The sequence below is a fragment of the Ruditapes philippinarum genome, unplaced genomic scaffold (assembly GCF_026571515.1).
Source record: "Ruditapes philippinarum isolate M1 unplaced genomic scaffold, ASM2657151v2 ctg531_1_1_1_1, whole genome shotgun sequence".
Lineage (NCBI taxonomy): Eukaryota > Metazoa > Mollusca > Bivalvia > Venerida > Veneridae > Ruditapes > Ruditapes philippinarum.
Genome location: NW_026852123.1, coordinates 651,961 through 678,610, shown reverse-complemented (window position 1 = coordinate 678,610; position 26,650 = coordinate 651,961). Strand labels below are relative to the sequence as shown.

Here is a 26,650-nt window from a genome sequence, read left to right as displayed (position 1 = left end):
GTAATGTTTAGTGATGTGCCAGATTGTAGGTGGCTACAAGATCCTTGTCTTGATAATTTATGATAACTTTTGTTGCTTTATACATAACACTGCAAGCCAGTGTGGCTTATCAGAAAGATCTAAAGGAGAACAAGGTAAATGTTAATATATACATGAAAACTTTCTATATTATCTGCTTTGTTACATAAAAATAACTTTGGCATGATTGAACATCAATGAAGATCCATCTCTAAAAGAACAGAAACATAATCTAGCTAAAAAAAAAAAACTCTTATAATCTATAATTGCAGCATTATAACAATAAATATTTTTTCTAGAAAACCCATGGTTTCTTACAAAACTGCAATGGAAAATTTATTGAACCTGACCATCAGTTACTCAGACATGATATATGTACAAACATAATTTAACACGTGTAAATACAATTTTGTTTCTAGTGAACTTGGAAAGGCAATTGTTAATTTGTTTATATCAATTTTGATAAAAAAAAATACACCAAGAAACCAAAAATAACAGTTGTGTATACCGACAGGGGTAACAATTATCAAAAAATACATTTCTATGCACAGTTATGGCTCTTTGTCAAAAATTCACTTTCAAAGCAATATACACGTAGCTGATAACATGAATTATCTTTGGAGGTAGGGTAATATTAAACAGTTATCCAATATATGCAAATAAATAATTAAACCATATTTCAACCTGTTTTGGTAGTTAACATGTCTTGTATGTATGTAAGTGCCATTGATAATGTGCAAATCGCTTCCTTTAGGTTACTTCACAATATTATACTTTTAAATACTTTTGATGAAAATTAGCATGAATCCGGAGGCAAGCTGCTTTAAATCATTCAGTGTCTGCATCCAAGTATCTCCTATATAATGTCTAAATGACAGTTATTAAAGAGTCAATTCTTGAGTTCACTGTTATCATTTATATGAAATATAGTCTCTTGGCATGGAATCACTTTGTAAATTATATAACAATCTTAATTAACAACAGGTACTTGTGAGATATCTATGATTACATAAACTTGCCTAATATAATTATGTATGTACATTATCAACAGATGTCTTAGTTTTGCATACATGTATATCGTACCAGTCACTATGTTATTTATAGTTAATCTCAACAGAAAATGTAGAAACATTTACATCGTAACATGTATTTTGCTTAAAAAAAGTTTTCTGCATGTATACATATAAGCAAGTAAAAGTTTTTCTTAAGCATGTAAAATCATATATTGAATGATATAATATCTGTCAATTGGAAAAAGGCTTACAGAATTTTCAAATTCTCAATTCAATCCTGAAAATTAATAAAAATTTGTAAATATATTTCCACTAAATAGCTCAGCCTTTAGGCATATGATACTATAGGATTTTCATTTTATGTGTGAAAAGTAAGCATAAATGTTTGTTTAAATTTTCCAAAATTTTGTATGAACTTTAAATATGTATGGGACTGATACAAAAAAAAGTGTGTAACCTTTGGCACTAGTATAGAACCAGGCCTGCCTGTACATCTGTGCTGTCTGACCAAACTATATACAGCACAAATTCAGCAGGTTCATGTTTATAATATTTGTTCAGGTAGCAAGGTAGGAATTGACACCACAGTATTAAAAGCCATTGTCAAAAGAGTGAAGAGGAAGACTTTTATTAAGTTTTAAAAATTAAAAAAAAAACGATAAAATGTCAGCTTTTACAACTATGCTTTTTAATTTTAAGATTTGACCTCCTAAGTGGCTGTTTCTTTTTCTTGTATTACTTTCAATAATAAAACATTCCACCTTATGAGTTTCAATAAAAACTGCATCTTCTTCATAAAAGAACACAACCTATTCCCTTCTACAGACATTTCCTTAAAACAAGTTTATCAAAGCTGACATTTAATTAGAGATTTCTCAGACACATCTTCAAAGCATTTTTTCTATTTCTCAGGCTTTAACTTCAAAGCAGATTTCTTGTAACTTAAGAACTATCCATTGCCTTATTTCTTGGAGATTAATGCAGACTCTTTTCCTATTGTTTTGCAAAATGTCATAAATTTGTTTGAAGCCTTTTATTGGATTTACAGGCCTGATACCACCAAGAAAATTTACAATATGTTAACAAATATGGTTGTATTTTACATTAAGTCAACAAACAGAACTGATGATCTTATTTTTTTTAATCTTATGCCATTAGTTGCATATATACATTAATGAAATTAATTATATGTCTTAAATAATAATTTCATATATATGTAATGGCATAAGATAAATTCATCTATATATGTATATTGCAACTCCCTTGCAGCTTTTATGTTGGAAGAACCCAGTGTTCCATTTATTAATTCAGCACCAAGAAGGCAACTGGGTAGGTACTTAAGTTAAATATTATAACATATATATGTGAATGTAGATGTCAGAGTATATAATAATTATTATAAATTATAATATCAAACCAAAAGATTTTTTTGTACTTTACACAATTATAAAAAACTTAAGATAGATCTGTAAAATGTGTAAATATATCACAAAGAAAATTTATGTAAATGTGTAGGTTTTAAATATAAATATATTTTAAAACTCTTAATGAGTCTGTTCTTGTGTAATCAGGAATAGATTTTCATATTTCTTCAATTGTTGTCATTTGTTCAATTGTTTCCTTCTCCTGATTATTTTTAACTCCAATGAATTGTAGAAACTTATTTGTAAGTAAGGATTGTAAAGCTCTCATGAGTGAAAATTCATTCATAAATCATAATGGGAAGAATGTCATCCCTCATAAAGGGGTGGCACCACCAAACCCCCCCCCCCCCCCTAAAGCTACATCCCTAAAATGTTGACCAATGACATAACAAAAAGTAAATAAAATAGTTGTTCACAGGACATATGGGCTGATAAGTAAAACTGATTAAATATATTCATATGCCAGACATGTCTGGGTCGTAGCTTAAGAGGGTGGCAGTGCCAAGTGTGTCCTTTCTGTACCTTATTTCAAGCATGTATCCATTCATATAGTGTAAATTTTAAACAAATAAGATACATGCTGAATCAATATGAAGTGACCTCTGAGTTAATATGAAGTGACTTATATAAAGTCATAATATTCAAATACAACTTGGTCTAGGCCAATAAACTCTATTTCAATGCATTTTATTAATATAATGCTAATTCTTTACAAAATGAAGGGTTTTTATTTTAATTTCAGCAATAAAAACTGGTATGAAACAAAGTTGAATTCATGTACAAAACACTAACTTTTATCATTTTATTGCTATTTTATTTCCATATTATCATGATATAAACATGAGATTCCATTTCCAGTCAATCAATGTTTTGCTCTATCTCTGATTAGACTTCTATTTTAAATCTAAATTCCCACCTATTATAAACCTTAATACATATTTTATTGCTTTCCACGAGAATATCCTTACATATAGAGACATAAGATACCTTTTTCAACAGCGGACATCATGAAAATTCCGAGAAATTGTGTTCGTTATAAAATTATCCAAAGAATCGAATAATCAGCATCCCTTTCGCTGGAATTCAGCATCCACGGTTCAAAAATAGAAATAGAACACAATGACACAAATTGACCACACACATGTTTTAAATGCAAATAAATCAATAATGGATTTTTAATTCAATACATTTCACAGGTATTACAGTGTACCAGACATCAACAAAAGGTGCAAAAATCTGTGAAAATTTCACCGCAAGGCTTCTGTCACAGATGACCTGTTTTCTGATCACTGAACCATAAAAAGAATGAAGTGAATATTCTAATTAATTCATGAAATAAATAGGACTTTATCACCATGTTATAATATTGATACAATTTTTGTATAATAAAATGTATCACGCGTTGTAGTTTACTTGTGTTAAATTTACTGTTTTATTTTCGACCTATCAGAGCGAAGCTGTATTTTCTGCTACACTGCATTCTTTCAAATATGGCGGAAGGAAGGATGAATTTAGCTGCTCTGCAGCAAAGAGATCCATATATTTCCGAAATATTGGATACTGCATCGCAAGTTGCATTATATTCGTTTAATTCTAAATCAAATGAATGGGTAAGTATCGTTATATGTCATGTTTTACAACTGTCAATGGAGTTATTTCGTGTATTTGTATGAAATATGCTGCCGTAATTTTAGCACGTTTATGATAATTGTTTAGTGATGTTGATTAAACCTCGGTAAAGGTACATGTTTCGTTCGATTGAGACTGGTTTAAATAAAGTTCGTTAGATAGTTGTTCAAACATTGATGCTGACTTATTTCAGCATTTCATAATAGACATAAATTTGTATTTGAAATAGTTTTTGAGCAATTTTAGAATCTGCAGCAAATTCATGTGTTTTAACCCTCACCAATAAAATTAACCCAAACCCATAACACTCGCCCTTAACCATAACACTAGAATTAATCTAAATGATGTTTAGAGAAACATTAACTGATAAACATGATAAATACTGAAGAAACAATTTTGTGTAAAAAGTTAAAAATAGCTGCAGATATATTCTAAATTCTAGCAGGGTTAGAATTTAGCAATATTTTCTACTTGCAGATTTTTGCAAGTGATCAAATGTTTAACTTGCAATATGAGGTAGTCAACTGGCATTTCCATGATCACGTATCTTATTATTATCATAATACACAATGACAAAATTAATAATTTAATTATCTTTTGTATAACAAATGATAATAAGATTGAATGTCTACTGAATGTAAGAAACATCTTTATCACTAGTAAACACAGAGCGAGATCTCTTCTTGTAATGAAACAAAAGCATTTCAACACATTATATCATAAATGATAAACAATTGTTTTAGGGATCAGATTAGATATATCAGAGGAACATCCACAGATGACAATGTAGCCTAAAGTTATAAACTTGTTCATGTCATGTAATTTCTTGGACCTTCATTAATTTTAGCATATTTTGTATAGATTACACCAACATCCTGAAAACTCAGAGGTACTTATCAACTTAAATAAATATTTCAGCTTAAAAGTTAACACTTTACAGACAAGAGCTACGCATTTACATTGGACCCTGATAAAGCAATATGGATGCTCTAACCAATAGTGTTTGGCTGTTATAAATAGTCCATCAAAATATAGTCGCAGAAAAAATAATTATGGCAACCAAAAATTGATTTTTAAGTTTCTTAGGTAAATGTCATCAGTTACTGCACCCGGCACAGTCAGTAAACATCATCAGGTTCTGCAGCGGGCAATTGCCAAGCATCATCATCAGCTCAGAAGATATCAATTAGGTAAACGTCAAAAATCAACAGTCACTTGCAAATAAATGCCAGCTAGAATAATTTTTACTGGCATTATTAGATTTTAACTGGCATTTTGCCAGTATGCCAGCTTAAATTCGAACCCTGTCTAGGTGGAATATGTAGGATTTCAGAGCCTATATTGTGTACACTGTGTACCAGACTGTATAAAATAAATATTACATATATCTTGCATTGAAAATGATATATACCTGTGGTGTAACCTGCTTACCCTACCACAAGGGCAGTGTGAATGTTAATGGGAATTACTGGTTGATGACCACCAAAACCTGACAACCACCAAACACAGATGGCCCCAAAAATTACTGATTTAGTTGGTTTCTGTGTTCAGTTGTTGTCAATCTATGAGTCACTTTTTTATCAAAAATAAATACAGGTTTCTTCTATAATTTAGTAAATAAATTTATTTCAACTTTCGTAATGGGTAATATTTTAATGTCTATTTCAATAACGTTGTTGTGGGAAATTTGGACATCAAGAGTGCATCAATACTGCAATGCCTGACCTCTTACACTAGCTATATTAAATCATTTGCAGAATAAACAATAGAATATCCAAAACTTCAGCATGTACTCCTGATATATTGTATATCATGTTTAAAGTTTAAAATTAAAACTTACAAACTTTCATCTTAATTAAATCAATGTCATTACATATCTGTCCAGACACATGGTACTGTACTTCGTACAATTTAAGTACTTTAGATACCCTCCTTGAGGGTCCTTATACATGAATGTCAACATAATCAGAACTAAACAAACTAGTTTGTTAGTTAGAAGAAGAGCCTAGCTGTAAGGTTTCAAATTTACAGATTTACAGAAAAATGTTCAAAAAGTGTCCAGTTGATGGTCCCCGACCAGTAAGGCCCCCACGGTTACACGTTTAAACAGATTCGTTTCGATTTTCATTCGTAAATGTTTACGAAATTTTTTACCGCTTAATGGAAATGACCATATTGTCTTACAAAATTTCTTAATCATTGCCTGTAATCATGGATTTTTTTCAATTCTAGTGGTTTATTCCAAAGTAAAAAACGGAAAATGGGTGGTTACAACCCTCCACACAGCATTACCGTGCAAAAGTTGCTTGTGACATAATACATTTTTGGTAAAAAATGGGGATACAATGCAGAAAATGTGTGATGACTCAATCGTGATGAGCCCTGGACATTCTTTATTTATACATGTATTAAAAATAGAAAGTAAGTCATCATTTGGCGACATATATACATGGTGTATATAGTACTTAGAGGTACCACCGTTTAAACGGTATCGTTTCGGTTCTTAGCAATCATGTAAACGTTTACAAAAAATTGTAAACGTGGGAGCCTTACCGACCAGTAGAGTAGTTTGTTGTTTTTTTTTGTTAATCCCAAAGTTATGGTCATTACTATTCCCAAGGATTGTGAAAGAGGGTGCTATGCTTGAATGATGCATATTTTTAGGATATCCTAAATGTGCTTAACAAGCCTTCAATTCATTTGGTTCCTTTATTGATTATTGTATATAATCAGACATTCCAACATATAAGGATGCAAGAATTACATACGGTATATTGACTGCATGATATAAATGTACAATGCCCTGAGGTATATTTTTATATTCCATGTGACACTTTTAAAGAAAAAGACAAGTGCGGCTAAGATGACAAAGACCCGACACTTGATCACATTCTCTAGATGCTATAAAAAAGATCAGTTGCTACAATAGATTATCAAGGTTAGGAAAACGATGGAACAGTGAAATCAGAGTCAAGCTTCTTTTACATGCATCAATTGATAGCATTAGTAAATAATTCACTGTTAATCAGGGTAGAAATGCTGTTCTACCTACTGTTTATGATTTATCCAAGTTATATTCCTTTAACATTTACTGTCCTTTATAATTTTTTTTTGGATTAAAAAAAAATGATCGTAAAATTATTCTTGTGCTCTATACATGTATTTGTTGTATATGTACATATACATTCTAGAGGTAACCTTAAAAGAGCATTTCTGCAAGAAATCAATATACTTGCAAATTTTTCAATTGTTTAATCACATAAAGATGTAAGTTTATTTTGTGTTGCTTTGTTTCTGTTGTCAAACTGGAAGTGGTAATAATAGAACCATATCACAAGCAACATGAGGAAAATAATTTTAAGCCAGAATTATTAATCTGACATATCATCAAACATTTGAAAGTGCAAAGACAAGTTAAATTTAATTCCTGTACAATCAGGTTTTCTTCCATTGGCTAACATATTATGTATATTACGATGTTAGTTTAGGAAGAGTACTTGACAGCAGTTAATATGGTAATATAGGATCTCGCATGAGTTGCCACATATCAAAATGGTATCAAGAAATTGTTATGAAGTAAGCCCTGGCATGGTTTATAATATTTTTAAACAAGTTTTAATAAAATTTGATATTATATAACAATGATTGTTTTTATCACATGACTAAGCACAGTCATGGAAATGAATTAAAATAAAATTGTTTTGATCATATGTTATTATGCTTACGTGCAACATAAAAGAAATACATAATGGTTAAATTAAATGGAAAACAAGGGAAGTAATGTGATAATATATAACTTTAAAAAATATGTATATATAATTGAACATTTATAAAAGCTAATATTTCTTATCATTATGCATTCTATCTTTGAGAGGTATAGATTCCAATGTTGGCCGATTAATTGAATCTAATTTAAAAGATAAACATAATTAGTTTTATATTTCGTGTTTTATATTTTATAGCATGATAGATAATGGTAGCTTAAACAGTTGAGCAAAACTTTTCATGGAAACAGTTATTATAGTTTAAGTGCACCTGTACCTGTGTTTTCTGTTAATTGAAACCATTTTAACAGCATAAAACCTGTCAATTTAGTAATTCAAATCACATTTTAAAGAGATTGCACTTATATTTGATCATTTTTTAAGTTACAATTAAATTGATTGCTTGATATTTTTGGAAATCTCATTAATTTTGTTTAATTTTTCTCAGTTTCGAGAAAAAGAAAAGTCTGAAGATTTATCAATTTGTGAATGAGCAACAACATAGCGTTCTAATTGTTAAAACAGGGTTTGCTTAGATAATACATGTAAGAATTTTTTTAATTGGTAAATATTTAACCCTTACCATTTTTCAATGTAGACATGGCCCAGGGTTTTTTTTTCTCAGCATTTTGGGAACATGTCACCCAGCCCCCCAGAACTGGGAATTTTTACAATGTTTTAGACAAATTGGGAAAAACTGGTAACATGTTATATACAATAAAAATTTGGTTAATTAAACTCCTTTTATATTTCACTCATGCAAGATTACAATTTTCTATGGCACAGTATAGTTAAATGTAATAAAATTACTTTTGAATTATTTTATTTTATGTTCCTTGAATTGGGCTTTTTCTCCTTGCAACGGGGGGGGGACATAATAAACATACTTTTTGTCATCGGGCATCGGGAACTCAACCCGATATTGGCCATCAAATGGACCTGTAACAATTTATCATTGTTAGGGAAAGTTAAAAATATGAATAGTGAACAGTGAAGACCTTAATCAGATGGCATACTAAAAGAGCAGACTGATCTTGATCTGCAATGATATAATGGGTAGAATCAGGTTCAGCAAGCAAGCTAACCAGTTTAACATTTTGGTCACTTTAATGAAAACTTACAAACAAGACATAATATATAATGTTTGGATTTCATTAAATAAATTTAATGTAGTAGGTGTGTAAATAAAGTACCAATATCAAAATTACCAAGGAAAAAGAATGATTCTGTAATTGTATATATAAACTATTTAGAAAGAAGCTGTTATAGAAATGATATAAATAGGGTCAGAGGTCAAGTCTGTGTATTTCATGTAAGGGAGAGAAGTCAGAAAACATTTTCATAAATAAATAGCATCAGTTGTCTGCACTTGCTCTATATTGTGTTAGTTCTCAGTGTCCTCTTAAACTTTCAAATGGTGCACTTTAATGAAATAGGTCTCAGTAAAAATATAGGTATGGGAAAATGTCATTTGTTATTGGAATAGTGAAGAATTTTAAATGAATTACTGTAGCAATATAAAATGTACATTGCTGGTTTTGTACATACAACCTTTGTCAGTTTCCTATGATATTCTCTTTTTATTTTGTAAGTGTTACAGTGTGAAATTTAGTACCAGTATGCCTATCATTCAATATCAGTTGATTAAGTGTCATCATACCTGCCAATAAGTGAATCTCATGATAGATAAAATTAATGAAATATACTTAATTAGCAATCCGTTTTGGCTTTTAAGTATTATTCGGTCATATCCTGGATGAAAAAAGTACACTTGTATTTTTTTCCATACAAAATCCCAAAATTATTATGTTAAGTCTTGAAAATATGTTTTTATCTTTTCTTCGTATATACTTGGTAGTTAAATTAATCAGAAAATAGATGATGTGGTTTGAGCAAAATTATAATCTTGTATAAAAATTTTCCTATATTTTTAGCAAAAATTTTAGATTCTAAATACATGTACAAAAACATACCATGAATCATTGACATGAAAAAACATTAAATTCATGATGTGTTGAAAGGGCATTCAAAGATGAGATTAAATATAAAATGAATTATCTCTTACTATTAACAAAAGGGAGGTAACACAGTCTCTAAAACTGATATATAATTTGTTAAGTTACTTCCCTTATGGTTCAAAAAAAGCAAATGCAATAATTTCATGTTTTGACATAATTCTGTTAGACAATACAAGTTGGTTTTAACTGTTTTATTTTAGTTCAATTTTAAATTGAGCCAGTTTGAACTACACTTTTGTCTTTATTGCTTGCCTAATCAAAAGATTTGACTGTTATATATACAAAAATCATGGAAGGCATGCATGAAGAGGTAACTAGTAAATTCAGTTATAACGATTTTCAAGGGACCACCAAATTTATATTGTTATATATGGATTATATCGTTGTATCTGAGAGTCAATCGATTTGAAAATAATAGACTTGACCGCGGCAACAGTATCGTTAGCAGCGGTATAACATTATAAGAGATATTGTTACAAGTGAAGTTTACTGTACTCTCTTTAACCCTTACTATGCCAAATATCTTACATGAACTTAATCTAATCTGGACTTAAACATTTATAATTTTTAGGGAAAAAGTTATTTCAAAATATGTTTTGACTAAGTAGTGAACAGTGCAGCCCATGATCAGTCACAGTGTGAGACTTGGTCTGCACTGTTTTTACAGGTAGAGGCAGTTGCCGAAAACAGGCTAAGGGTTAAGGGAGATAACTATATAATAGTAAATTTTTATTCCGTGAAACCAAATCATTTGATTGATGCATACATTTCATCTTAGTCTATTTAGCGATATAAATTGTATGGATTTTTATGAATTTTTTCAAAATTTAAAGTCATATTTTTTACCCCATCATTTATTTAAAAGCACTAAAGAAAGAAAAAACATATAAAAAAAGGAACTAATTTGACACTCAAGGAAGTAATTACAAGAAGAAATGCTTGATGTCAAGAAATAGTTAGAAACATTTATTGATGAATTGAAAGGGGAATCAAGCTATTTGTCTGTTCAGAAGTGTTGTGAAAATGAACAATATAAAATATTTATAGGGGAAAACAGCTGGTTTAGAGTAATGAACTATGTTGTAAAAGAGACAGTTATATTGGGGAAAAACAGAAAATATTGCTCATTGAAAATGCAAAGAAACAATAAAATACAAATGGAATGTCTTCCTGAAAAGCGCAGAGAAATGCATTCGAAACTATTGAAAAATGGAATCAAGATTGGGATATGGATGTTGTATTATAGTATGTCAAATAAAATTACAGGCGTATGAAATTGTACAGAATTGTTCGATTAAGGTTTTACCATTTAAAACCAATGTTTATGCAGCCATAGGAACTTTGTTCTAGTAAAATTAAGGAATTGCAAAAGAAGGAGACTTGATTAGAATTAATATTATCGTCTATGATTGTTGTTAACACTGTTTGCGCACTTAGCTCAAAAGAGAGAGCTTCTAATAAGTAATCCAGGACTGGCTGGCTCGATCCTCGGGCAAAGCATACTGGTAATTTCTCTATGACCAATTTATCTCAGACATTAGGTCTAAAGGTCATTCCTGTCTCACTACTGATTCAGAAATCATCTAGGTTAAAGAAACTCCATTGAGGCCAAAAAGCCTCAAACATAAGTCCCTGTTAGTTGAAGGTCATTTGCAAAGAAAGTGGTAATTACTGGTTAGTTATCCAGAAGCCGTTTCAGTGAAACAACAGCTGAGATATTCATGACAAAACATGCACTAAAATCTGCATAAAAACCAGAAAAACATTGTTGATCACTTTATGTGAGAGGCTTAGAGTTGAAGTTCGAATTTGGTCAAAGTCAGATTAGAATAAAAATGAATAAGATAATATGTTTATAGAGTTCAGCATTGAAGCTTACATAAGTATAATACAATAAAAAAAAAATTCAAAATACATGTACATGTATATAAAATACAAAAAATATTTGAAATAATAAAAAATTAATAAGTAAACTTCATATAAATATATAGGGAATAGAAATAAAATCAGTAAAAATTCTGTGTCTGATTTTGGTCTGCCCTGGTTCTACTTCTAGTTGCGGACAGACAGCTGGCTAATAGTTAGTATTATGATGGGTTAATATTTTAACCATATTTTATTTTTAAATTTTCAGGAAAAGACCTCCATAGAGGGATCACTGTTCATCTATAAACGGTAAGTCCCTTAGTCTTTTATCTAGATTTCCTTTACATTGTGAATCTTGAACCAAATTTTCAAATTTCTGATCAATTTCATTTTGCGAAATATTTCGCATAATGCATTGTGTGAATTTTCTTACATTCATGCCGTATTCGGCCAGATTTGAAATGTTTTGTCATAGTGTACACAGTCATGAATATACAGTTCATAGTGTACACAGTCATGAATATACAGTTCATAGTGTACATAGTCATGAATATACAGTTCATAGTGTACACAGTCATGAATATACAGTTCATAGTGTACACAGTCATGAATATACAGTTCATAGTGTACACAGTCATGAATATACAGATGTAATGAGTGGAACCAGTCAAATTTCACAATGCACAGGACACTTTAATGTAATGATATATGTGGAATAATGATATTTGCGGAGTCCTCCATAGTGAGACTTGAAAATGTAGTCATTAGGCCAATCCAAACTGGATATGTGTTTTATGTCATATTGATATTTTGCTAGTCCTGTACGAAAATTCTGAGCCAATTCTGTACAGACTCTGTACCAACTCTGGTTGTTATAGAGGCAGATTTTCATTTTTCTGTACAGAGTTGACACCGACACAGAATTGGACACAGAATCGGCTTAGGAAATAGGTGATTTTCTGTGCAGAATAAAACAGAATCAAAAATTTTTCTGTACAGAAAAATTTTCACACAGATATTTTGCTCTTAGTTATTTTTACAAGACAGAATTTCAATACTTAGAAAAAAAATTGAGGCAGAATTTACATAGACACACAGAATTTTAACACTTAGATAAATCTTGAGACAGAATTTACTTTTCTAGCCAGAATTTCACTCTGAGTTAATCTCAGAGTAGTAGATAGATATTTTGTAATATCAGGTGTAACCCCCATGTAACCCCTGTTGGTCAATTCAAATCTCTCAGGCTGCCACACGAGGTTTTATTACACAAAGTGTCTTCACATTGGCAGAGATTAAAGCATTGGCAAAGATTAATATGTTTTGTTTAGTTTATTTTTCTAATGATAAGTTAAAAAGTTAGTTGTTGTGAAGAGCAATCATGTAGAGACTTGAAATTCTCAGATTGAGGGGCCAAAGAGGAATTATGATGGAATTATAATCAAAACCAGAGGTAAGATTTTGCAGTGTTTTTCTTTGAATTTTCTTTGAATTATTTGGTTATACCTTCCACTGTAAAATAAAAGAAAATTATTTATACATCTTTTAATAGTCTGTGAATTATCTATATTAGTTAAATTAACTCTGATTTGAGGTCTAATGAGTATAAATTTAATGCACTGAGGTCAAAGCTGGGCCAGTGAAATTATTAGTTCATAAATTGCTTTTTGATCAGTTGATAGGTCAAGATCTATTTTTTTTTTTAATTTCTTGCTCTATTATCCAAAAATAGTTTAGCTTTTTGTTTTGCTATTCTATAATTCAATTCATTTAGTTTAAATTAATCAATTCAAAACTCCCAGAAATTGTGTAGAATGTACAACCAACAACAGTTGCTATGGTCAGTGCTTATCAGCAATTCTATTTTTAGAATATTGGCCACTTGTAAATCTCTCCTATTTTAAGTTATGTTGCAATTTACATGACTGTGTAGATTTGTAACACAAGCGTTGGTCAGGGATGATATTATGGTCAGGGATGATATTATGTAAACAGTTTTATTAGTCAGTGACTTTGATGTTACTTGGTGCAAAAAAAACTTAAGGTATATAGGGATAACAATTTTAACTGGTTTATATACACATTGAAATATTTTACAAATTTTTGCATATCATTTAATAATAGAATGAACGTAATTCAAATTCCTTTTTTTTTTTACTCTAGATTATGTCAGGATGTGTGTGTGGTGCAAAGACAGAGACAAGCCAAATTCCTGATGACAGTGCTCTCAACAAGGCTATTACTCATTGGATAGACCCTCTCCAGGAAAGAAATGAATAAAATTGTTAATTGAAATTAATAAATAAGAAATGTTCAAAAGGAAAATTGATTTTGTTTTAGCCAAAAAAACGAAAATCTGTACAGAATATTTTCTGTACAGAATTTTTCTGTGCAGAATTCCCTTTCAGATAATTATTTCCTATGGACAGGGTTATTCTGTACAGAATATGAAGAAGCCCAGATTTTTTTCTGCCCAGATTTTTTTTTTTCTGCCCAGATTTTTTTTTCTGCCCAGAAAATAATCGGCTTAATTTAAATATTTCAGAAAAAATCTGTACAGATTTCGTTCTTTATCCTTATTGCTAAAATCTATTAATAGAATTCTGGTTCAACTTTGTTTCATTTGACCAGATTTTTTTCTGTACAGACTCTGTACAGAGTTTTCTAAATAAAGTCTGTACAGATTCTGTCTGCATTCTGCCCAGACTTTTTCGTACAGGGTGCTTCACTAGCTGAAAACTACTGAAAATGATTGAAATGGCATCTGAAGCATTAAAATCTATATTGTATGCATAGGGTTAGATAAACATATGACAAAGTGTTGTTGACATGTCTAGAAAATCAGACTTGGCTTTAAGATTACATTTGGAATGGCCTAATCCATGATGTATGAAATGTTGGCACAACTCTAATATGCTCTTTAGTACCTGTCTAAGACGAGGATTTTTGTTGGTAGACTTTTGTAAGAAAACGTCATATTTTGGATCACAAGTTCATAAGATCTAGATAAGGCTTTGACGTTTAGGATTAAGGTATCAGAAAATCGTTAACACTTCAACAGGCATTTCCATATTGTATCCTAATCAAACCAGGCGTGAAAAGATGTGTAAATAAGTTCTTAATACATTGTACATGTACTTTCTTGTGCTTGGTGAACCAAGTTATTTCTTCAAATCAAAATCTAATATCAGTAACTTGCTTTTTGTTTAGATTTTTTTCTTCGGTGACTTTTTTTCTCTAATAGTTTTACTGCTGTACTATTTACTGCTGCAACATATATTGTTAATGCATTTTCCAAAGCCACATGGGCTAAAAAAAGTAGTTCCAAGATAAATTTGCTGCATCACAACAATTGTTTCTTTTCCCTCTGTAAAAAAAAATGTTCGGTTGAGCGAATAACATTGAGGTATTATCATTGAAACAACCTTGAGGCATCAGGATATGTAGTAATAGTCTCCTACAATACTGATTTAGCTCATGCACATTCTATAGACATAGGTAAAACAGCTGAGAGAGAATGTAGAAAGAATAGTTTTAGATCGCAACTCTTACAATATACAGTATCATTGATTTATGTCCTGATTTTTTATTGTTTGTTGAATCTTGAATGTGCAATTTATGTCGAAGAGAAGAAAAAAGTGTTGTGGCGCACTTGGCTTTAGGTAATTAGCTTACTATGTCCAACACCATAATGAATTTAGTCACTGTCAAGATTCTTATAATTTATGTTCAACATGGTGTTGATGGTTTTGCTACATACATCAATCCAGGCAAATTCTTGTATTATATTTTGACTTTACCCTTTAAATCACTAATTAATTACTATTTATTTGTTTATCATGGGTATAGACAATGATAAATTGAATGTGGCAGTGTGGGCCCAAAATATTAAAACATCAAAAAACAGTAATATATTTTAAAATCAAATTTGCCCCCCCTTTTTTCATTTTTTCGAAACCCCCCATCCCGGGGTAAACCTTTTTTTTCCCTTTGGGAAAAGGAAAATACATTCCCTTGCTAGGGACTGGTTCGGGTTTTTGGGAAAGGAATTTTTAGAGTGTGTCTTTAAGCTGATAGTTGCCTACAAAATCAAACTAAAAAAAGTTCTGAATAAAATCAATTTAAAGAATTTTTGACCCCCGCCCGTAAAATAGCTCAGGCCCCCCATCTCCCAAAAGGGCCCTTTTCAAATTTTACTAGTGGGTTCCCGCATGTTTTTTGGAATGACAATATTTTAATTAAAAGATGAAAGGGAAATTCCCCCTAATTTTTTTAAAAGGGTAAAAAGTGTTTTCACTCCCTCCAAAAAGGGTTTACCCCCAAAAAGTTGTAAGTCCTTCCTTTTTTTTCATAAAAAGGTAGTGCAGTTTGGCAGTCAGCCCTCGATTAATATTTTGTTTCATGACTTATTTACAATCTGTTTTATTCATCATCATACTTAACCTATGAACATTGAAGTCATGGTCGGTAAAGTACTGTTTTACAAAATATATACGCATGAAAGCCGAGTTTATCATTAGTTTATGGTAGAAGGTATGCGTTTTAATACCAGGTCAAAGACATCGTATGCCAAACATATCACGGTTATTGTTCTTTAAACTATTTTTATTTAACCTTTATGCTATTAAGAGAGGTTTCTTTGCCAAGTGTTAACAGAATGAAAGTGAATAAGATTTGGCGAAATTGATAATAATAATAACTTGGCGAAATTGATAACATTAATAAACTTGGCAATAGTGGGGGTCCTAACATCAGAACAACAACCTGTTGTTTGTTTGTGTGTATGATGAACAATGTATTATTTTTAGATATTATTATTGTAAAATTTTGACAAATTTTATTGCGTTCATCTCTTGTTAAGAATACAGTAATGAAGCTGTATGAATATAATATTCTATTTACCACATACTCAATATAAAAGCAGAATCTTTTCATAGACACGTTGATTCTGTAATACTGACATTTAGCATGACTATTTATACTATGTTTGGTTAACGCATCAAAATATATGCACGGCCGTGCCATTCAATTTTTACAGAGTTGGAAAAGTTGCTGAAAATATTTAACCCCACCCATTTGTTTCACTAGAGCAACGTAAGATTGCCCATCTTTTATGATTGTTTCAACTTTATTTTTGTAACTAATTCAGCATTATCTAGCAAAAATATCAGCAGATGAGGCCCTGTTGAAAAAGTTATGTCAACCATGGACCAAACCTCTTACCATGCTATATCATCCTAGTCTTGTCTGTATTACCATTGATCAGATTTAGGGAAAATTTCAAAACACGCACTGTCCGAATAACGGAGAGTGCAGACCATGATCAGATGGCACAGACATGCTGACTTTTCTGGGTCTGCACTGGTAACATGTGTAGCCAACAGGGTCCTGATATGCACCAGAACATAATGAAATCAACATTATATTTTGTCTTGTAATGAAATTATCACATGAAGTTCAAGAACAAACCAAGATGTATCATATGATGATAACAGAAATAAAGACATGGAACTGTTAAATTCATACAATCAATCCGAAAATATTACCATAAATTGGATATTTTATAGCTTACCATTTACTTATTGAAATATAATTTCAATCAAAAGAAGTTCAAGCTCTCCACATAAATGCCTCGTGCTCGTTTTTAGCTCGACTTTCTATGAAAAGGGGAGCTATCCTACTCGCCCCGGCGTCGGCGTTGGCGTCACACCTTGGTTAAGTTTTTCGTACCACCCCACTTTATTTCAGAAGTATTACAAGTATGGCTTTGAAACTTACCATACTTGTTCACCATCATAACCTCCATCTACAGACAAGAGTACATAACTCTGTCAAGGTTTTTGACAGAATTATGGCCCTTTTTAGCTCGACTTTTCTATGAAAAGGGGAGCTATCCTACTCGCCCCGGCGTCGGCGTCGGCGTTGGCGTCACACCTTGGTTAAGTTTTTCGTACCACCCCACTTTATTTCAGAAGTATTACAAGTATGGCTTTGAAACTTACCATACTTGTTCACCATCATAACCTCCATCTACAGACAAGAGTACATAACTCTGTCAAGGTTTTTGACAGAATTATGGCCCTTTTTTAGCTCGACTTTTCTATGAAAAGGGGAGCTATCCTACTCGCCCCGGCGTCGGCGTCGGCGTTGGCGTCACACCTTGGTTAAGTTTTTCGTACCACCCCACTTTATTTCAGAAGTATTACAAGTATGGCTTTGAAACTTACCATACTTGTTCACCATCATAACCTCCATCTACAGACAAGAGTACATAACTCTGTCAAGGTTTTTGACAGAATTATGGCCCTTTTTTGACTTAGAAAGTGTATTGAGCTTGGTTAAGTTTTTTGTACCACCTCACTTTATTTCAAAACCATTGGAGGTATTGCTTTGAAACTGACCATACTTGTTTACCATCACGACCTTCATCAACAGACAAGAGGACATAACTCTGTCAAGGTTTTTTGACAGAATTATGCCCCTTTTTGACTTAGAAAATACATTGAATATGGGTAAAATCCACTTATTGCCTTAACCCTTTGAGATATTGCTTTGAAACTTTTAATGCTATTTCACATCATTACCCCCATCTGTACGCAAGAGAAGGTAACTCTGTCAAGGATTTGTTTTAAAAATTAAGGCCTTTTTATCGACTTAGAATCTTGGTTAAGTTTTTAGTACCAGTCCACTTTTTGACTGAACTGTTTGAGATATTAATTTGAAAGTTGGAATACTTGTTTACAATCATGATTCCCAAACATGTCCAGGAGAAGGTAATTCTGTCAAAGATTTTATTTGAATTATGGCCCTTAACTGTCAATGTTTTGTATTATAGGCAAGCACTAAAAAACTTAAAAAATCTAAAAAAATTCATTCCTATCCACTTGTTCACTTTACCATAAATTATGTCATAATAAAATAATTCTTCACTAAATATCTTAATGCTCATGGCCATTGTTCACTTTAAAAATACAGAGATTCTTGTATTGCCTTTTACTGCAAAAACTTTTTTTATTGGCAAGCAATAAAAAAGTCGAGCGCGCTGTCTTACGGACAGCTCTTGTTATTAGTGAAAGTAGTTAAAACTCAATTAAATCGTAAGTTGGATATAATTTGAGTGTTCGAGGATTTATGAATGGTAATGTGTAAAGATTTGTTGTTTTAATTACATACTTATTAAACAGTAGGTGGTCTAAGAAATAAAATCCAGGTAAGTAAAATTTAAGTGTCTTAAATACGTTTGCACTGAATTAATTTCAAGGTAAAATTAAAAATGCGTTTTGGCTTCTGGAGCCAAGTTTTTCCAAAGCATTATGAGTTTCCTTTGCTTAATTTGTACAATCGACTCTTCCAGCTCTAAATTTGGAACAACCCATTGTCAATATGGGTTTTCAATATAAATTGCTAAAATTCATGCAGCCGGTGGTACAGATGATGCAGGCTGTCTCCCAGCTCTATCCTATTGTCATGTTTTGCTGCATGAACAAGTTATTTACACAGCTAGAGATGATGGGATTAAGTATTGAAATAATTCTATAAGATGATAAAAGTTTCTGTTCACAATTTAAATCAGTCTATTCAGGCTGTTTTTTTCATCAGCTGATTTAAAGTTATAATTCAAAATGAACCAGTCACAACAGTTCCTAATGAAACATTAATTGTGCCTTTTTTTTCACTTGTAAAAATGTTTCAAGCAGTTGAATAGAGATTTTCTAGATTTAAATTAATTTGACCTTTAGAAAATAAAATAATTATATACATGAATCTTCTGCTCATAAAAAAGACGATATTTCTTTTGTTGCCAGTTTATCAACTCAGCTACTAAGTTCATATTTAAGGGAGAGCATCGGATTAGTAATCCAGGGGGTGCTAGTGCCATCCTCGGGCAAGGTGAAATTTTTCTGTGACGAAAGGTCTCAGAAAATTGAGTATTATGGTCATTGGTCTTGCACGACTGATTAAGAAATCATGTTGGATTAATAGTTGGTCACTTGCAAATTGGTTCTTCCAGGAAAGCCGTTTAGGTGGCGAGATATGTCCAAAAATATGATAAAATCAGTGTTTGAAAAGAAAAAAAAATCAATCAAAGCACCATTTTATGATGAAACCTTTTGTTCTGGACAGATGATAATAAATTCTAAACACTTGTTTCATAGAAATGTTTCAGAAAATTGATTTGTATCTCGTTATTATTCGCTTGATTAGAATTATATTGTTCTTTCCAAATACAAATGTACTTGAGTATGTTGTATACCAAGCGCCTGTTCTCATATAGTTGTTATCTTGGTAACATTTTGTAGCTGCAGTAATATTCCAGACAAATAGCAAAATGTACAATAATTTTATCTATCACCTTGTCTCATTCATCCATAGTTATGGTAGGACTTTATTTGTATTTTATAGTGTTTACAACTACTATAATAATTATTTAGGAGGTTCCTCATTTGTTCTAATATTCTCATCTCTTAGAGGGATGTTATTTTCTGACAGACTTGGGGAGATCTGGGGAGATTGCCTGGCCGTTAATTTTATTGGGTGATTAAGTTGTTCGGCTCATAAAAGGAGAGATGGGATGGGAAGTTGCTTGTACTTTCCTTAAGTCTGGAGGAAAAGTTTTTATTTAATAACTAAAAGTCACCCTCATTCTTATAATGAACTGTCCTTTATGCAGAAGATAGTAAGAGAATGGGACTTTTCAGATATCTCCTCAACATGGCATTAAACAATTTTAATTATGCTCCCAAAAAGAAAAGCCAGGGATATTGCATTACCCTAATTTCTTAAAATGGCAGGAATGTATCAGAACCCACCAAGCCCCAGTAGTGCCTTCCCCTCCCTCTTGGGGAGAAAATTTTACCACATGGTTTTGCTAGTCCAAGTGTGAATATTAGTTTCTGCTATTTCCGACAAGTGGGGAAAGCTTATCATTAGTATTCTATCCTTGACTATTCAAAGAATAGGGAGAGCAATTGTACTGATGTTGGCTTTTGCATTGCCTTCACACTTTTAAAAAGTGTTTACTTGCTTATTTGTTTCTTCTAGTCTCCTTAAGGGAATATGTTAAAGCTTCACACCTTCACACTCTTGTCATGTCATCATGAGCTAAAGTCCCTTAACTCTAAGTTACATTTTTTACAGAGTTATGCCCCTTGTCTTACTGTCAAGTACTGATAATAGTCAAGTGAGCTTTCTTACGGACAAGCTGTTTTTTTTTTTTTAAAAATCACTGTACAAACATTTCTCTTAATCATCAGGCAGCTAAACATTTTTGATAGAAGTATGTTATTGACTGACTGGCTAATTTTTCATGCAAAAAAATAAGGGAAACATCACTAAATCTACATAACTACACATCGAAATGGAAGTCGGATGTTAGAAAATGCTATAAAATAGAGAGTAGATATGTGAATTGTAGTGCATTGTAAGCTGTAATTCTTGTTTCAGAAGAAGATGCACTTTTTATTGGTCGTAAATTTCTAAGTTTTTGAAGTATTGAATATTTAAGATATGTGAAGAAAGTTATGTCTGTGGAAAGAATTATTGTGTTTATAATACAGTAAAACTTGTTTACGAGGACAGCATTATTTAACCCATTACTAAGTTATTTTTAGGAAATAGTTAAAAATAAATAGTGACTGAATAGTGAAAAGTGCAGACCATGATCAGATGTCATGGATGTGCTGGTTGATCTTGGTCTGCACTGGTTGTATGGTTAGATTCTAATGCTGCTAAATTCAGATGCTGCTAAGCAGGCTAAGGACTGTTTAAAATTCCAGAATGTCTTGGTTTTGGGATTGGTAGATTCAGTCACCACACCAGCATTGTAAAGGGTCAGAATAATTAAAGGGAGACACATGCAAAATTTTCATTTCTTCGTTTTGAATTTTTCATTCATAAATCTGTAAATGTCCTCAAAATGAATACACTAGGCAGTCGCAGGAACAAAACTTTTCTCCTTATAAAGACTAAAATGGTGGTTTCCAAACTTGACCCACGTGGGTCAGGTAAGAGCGATAGGATTTCACAATAGTAAGTCACAGTGAACTCTGGAAACGTTAAAGAACATGTCAAATGAATGATTTAGGTTTTTTTTCAATCATACTATATCCACAGTATATGTTATTGTAACTTCCAGGGTTGTTCAAGTCACATGATTAGTTTTTAAACTACTTGGTGATTGTGTCGGCGTCTAAATTTCGTTTAAAAATATCTAAATATATTTACACTTCAAACCCAAAATATACAGAAATTCATGCCGGGCCTTTTACAAATGTCATTTTAGCGTAATTTGAGTACATAAGATAATTTTGATATTTTTGTCATTAATTTGCCTGAGTATCTCTGAGTATCCCTTTAAGATGTATTGAAAGTGGAAAAACATGTACATTTAGACAGTCAGGGTTAACAGTGACTTTTTACAAAGGTTTCACTGTATAGTGGGCTTATACATGTTTTTGTTATATTTTCAGTATTTTTTTCTGCTTCTTATTGAATTATTCTAAGAATAAGTATGCAATTTGAGAATAACAGATGCCTCAATATATTAATGATAAATGTTTTAAATTCTATTTTAAAATGAGGTATGTAATTAAGACAATGCCATCTCCTTCCAATGGTTGGCTCCAGTGATTTTTGTTTTGGTTTTCAAGAACAGATATAGATATATTGTTTTCTGTTTTTGCAACTGGTTTTTACATTTACCGAATGTTCATCTGAATGTTCATCTTAATTATTTTATGCTTCATTTAGCAGAAAGTTTAAAAGACCTATCAGACCTTTCTGACCAAGTTCACTTAATAAGAGTTATTCATAAAGCACTGATATGACTTGGAATATAGTGAAACCATATCTGAAGACTTTTGATGAGTAGATTTATGACTGAGAAATACAGTAAAACCGTATCTTGAGACCATTGATAAGGAGAAATGTAATTGAGAAGTACAGTCAAACTTCACTGAAGAACATTGATGATAATTCATGATTGAGAAATACAGTAAAACCCTATCTAAAGACCTTTGATAAGGAGAAATGTATTTGAGAAGTACAGTCAAACTTCATTGAAGAACATTGATGATAATACATGATTGAGAGATACAGTCAAACCTTATCTGAAGACAGTTGATATGACTGAGAAATACATTAAAATCTTATCAAAAGACCATTGATGATTTGAGAATTACAGTCAAACTGAAACCTTATCTAAAGATTGTTGAATACAAGTTTTATCCTTTTTGTCAAATGTAGGTCAATATTGAATCAAAAATCATTGTGACTGCCAATTAAAGTCTTCTTCAAGAAATTTAATTTAGATACAAAAAATCATTTTTAGCTCGACTATTCGATAAGAATAAGTAGAGCTATTATAGTCACCCGAGCGTCGGCATAACCACTTATGTTAAAGTTTTTGTAATACCTCAAATATTTTCAAAGTCCATTGGTTTTGAAACAAGTTGAAATTTTATACTCATCTTTGAGAGCCTTGCTTTGACTCTTAAACAGTTTCTGTCGAGTCAGATTTTCTGATCTGTACTGACAGTCAGTGTAAGTTCCCTTGACTTAGCAATGAGTCAGTAACTTATGCCAATTGTGCCGTCAGAACAGAGCCAGGCCTCTTGCTGTTTCTTCCACACCAGTCTAACCAGACCATCTGTGGCAATGTCATTTCAGTACTGAAACCTCCTCAACTCTTTCAATAGACAGTTTTTAATTTAGAGCAGGGTACATAAACTTATCAAGATAAAGGCCTTATTAATAACATTCATGGTAATTGTAGGAAATTCCAAAGTTGATTCTAAACAGTGGGAGACCACATGAAGGAATTCACACAATAGAGCTTATTACATAATTGATACAGGTGTTTCTGATGAACATTGTTCGTTTTATTGTCATATTTTGTTACAGTTTTGTTACCAGGCAGAAAAGTCATGAATATGTCATAACGTTCTAATGATATAGTTATTTGTGATGAAATAATGGAGGCCTTTTGATCTAATAGCTTATGACTTTATTACTGTGTGTTTCCTTATTCTGTTAATTAGATAACTGTTATAAGAGGCATTTTTTTGTGGGATAAGTCAACTTTATACAAGTTGAGTGATTTTTTCGCTCCCAAAGATCTTGTCTTCTAAGTTTAGTTCAATTCATAGCCTTCATGAGTATAAAAAATGATCTTGTCCATTGTTATTTCTTATTTTGAGGTTACATTGTAATGACAAGATAGAAATTAGAATTAACTTTTGTCATTTAGTTTCTTATCTTGTCTATGGAACAGGAAAAAACATTTGAAAAGCAGATCAATTAGAAAATCACAAAAGCAATTCATCTCTGTCGGGTATCTGGTAACACACTGACAACACACTGAATACTCAGTTACATGTAGTATCCAGACAGTATCCAGTGTGTTATCAGAAAAAAAAATATATCCAGAGTTTTTCCAGTGTTTTTTTTCTGTAATTAACTGACAATACATTGACAATACACCTGCAACTCATGTGTCCAGACAGTTTCCAGTGTGTCTCGAAGATAAAAATCTCAAGTTTTGGCAAAAACTATTTCCAGCTTTATTTGTACAGCAGATAGATTAAATACTACATGAAGTTGTAAAAATTATTATAACTGGACTGCATTTTACGCTTTTACACAAATGTAAATGATCTGAAAACAGATTGACAATGCAGTATGTAAGTTAAATGTCAGGTCTAGAATCAGACTGGAAAGAAACTGGAAAGGCAAAGGAAATTCACTGACAATGCAGTGTGCAAGTTTGATGTCAAGCCTGGAATCAGACTGGAAAGAAACTGGAAAGGCAAAGGAAATTCACACACAATGCATTCTGTAAGTTAAATGTCAGGTCTGGAATCAGACCTGAAAGTAACTGGAACGGCAAAGGAAATTAACTGACAATGCAGTATGTAAGTTTAATGTCATGTCTGGAATTAAACTGGAAAGGCAAAGGAAATGAATTTACAGCACACTGGCAACACACTGACAGTATTAATTTTTGTGTAATTAAGTGGGTAATTAGCATCTGGTCAGATTGAATGAATGTGCTGACTTGCCTGACACTGTACTGGTTGTGCGTATCAAAATTCTGAATCGAGCATTGTAGAATCTGGTGTTGGCATGCCTGACTTTCATATTATAACAAATCATTATCAAAACTTACGTAATTCAAAAAAAGTGACAAGAAAAGATTAAATTACTGAAATCATAAAGTCCATGGTTCATCTCATTTATACTGTTTTCATGAAGTTTTATTCTCTTCATTAATGATATATTTTATCAAAAGATTATGACACTCAGTTACATAATTTGAATAAAATGGCAATCTGCCACTGCCTAAAGAGAAGGCTTCAAGAAAACCAGAATAGGTTCGGTATGATATACATCATGGTAACCATAAATCTCCTTAACATTTGATTGGCTTTATAAAAATTGTATGTTTATTTGATAGGGTATGTAGATGCTACTGTAATTGCCAATTATGTGTCATATTACTTATATATACACCTATCTACATCAATGCCGGTTACCTGGTTTTTCTAGAGGTTACTTTACAGGATTTTTCAGACAGTTTTCATGAATCAGTCTGTCTGTTAATCCCATTAAATATCAATAGAAAGTGCTAATAGAAGTTCTGCTTTCATTACTCACTTTGCACATGTATTAATGGAAGAAAAAGCCTAAAAAATGTAAGTCCAACGATATGATTGTGTGTGTTTTTATGGTTTATTTGTTGTCCCTGGTTATGTTAATATGGTTAAGTTGAGGTTTGAATTTTTATGACCTCCAGTTTTTGTAATATGAAAAAAAGGTTTTTTATGATAATGGCCACTTAAAAGGTCCTGTTGTCAGTCTGATAAATGTAAAAACTACAATTTTCCAACTCCAAAGGTCTTGTTACTATTCCTTTAAATGTGCAAACTTTCATTTCCCCACTCCAAAGGTTCTGAAACCATTCCCATAAACGTGAAATTCCATTTTCCCCACTTCAAAGTCCAATAAATTTGAAAACTCAATTGATTTCCCACTACAAAGGTCCTGTCCATGTTCTGATACACTTTCAGCCTCATTAAAACGCTCATGTTGGGGTCCAATGTCTCAACACCGCGTTCTAACGAGGCTCTCATTAAAAGGTTTGCATGAGTTATTGCCCTTGGAATACAATATAGATGCAATTTTATGTGTTATAGTGTATCAAATCTTTAAAATTCACATCATACAATATGGTAAAGTAAGCGCAAAAAAGGTGTAAATCTGATTTAATCTATATCACTTAATACACGTTTAAAGTGTTTGCTTTTAATGCACATGCATTATTCATATCACACAACATACACAGTCATCAATTCTCATAGGTAACTATGACTCATCATGATAATAATAAGGAAAAGAATATAATGTTGATAATCTGTGGAATGATCTCTACATGCAAGAAACAAAGTTTGATTAAAATCTGCTTAACCAAAAAATATACAAAGTTAGTAACACTGTTACTGTATTTTCTCTGATAAATGTCCCTGTATGTGTGGGAGGGGGAGGGGGGTGTTAATTGTTAATAAAAGTACTAAAAAAGGTTTAAAATAATTATTAACAAGATTAACAGTTTATGCCTCTTTGGCACCAAGGGGGCATCATAAAGTTGTAAATTAATGTAATAAAAGATGTTGAATATCTTCAAAATAAAAAAATATACTGTTTTTTTGTGTTATTTTTTTTCGCTGGCTTTTATGTATTTACTGGAAGCACAAACTGCGTTGTAATACTGTGCTGATTTCCTTTGATTTACAATAGGGGATGGCAACGAGTACCGATTTCAGTACTCAAGTACTCGGTCATTGTTCCGATCAAGTATTTGGCTACTCGGAAGTTTCCTTAGAATTTTTAAATGTTCAACCATTTTCGGATAATCTTTCATT

General features: G+C 31.7%; 1 protein-coding gene across 1 annotated transcript in view; it reads left to right on the top strand.

Annotated features, from left to right (window-relative positions):
* Window positions 1-3,919: 3,919 nt before the first annotated feature.
* Window positions 3,920-26,650, top strand: part of LOC132749981 (mRNA-decapping enzyme 1B-like) — a 111,792-nt gene continuing 89,061 nt past the window's right edge. The window contains exons 1-2 of the mRNA XM_060739931.1: window positions 3,920-4,065; window positions 12,001-12,041. Coding sequence (XP_060595914.1) covers window positions 3,946-4,065; window positions 12,001-12,041 — 161 coding nt within the window. The 5' untranslated portion in view covers window positions 3,920-3,945. The remainder of the gene's footprint in view (window positions 4,066-12,000; window positions 12,042-26,650) is intronic.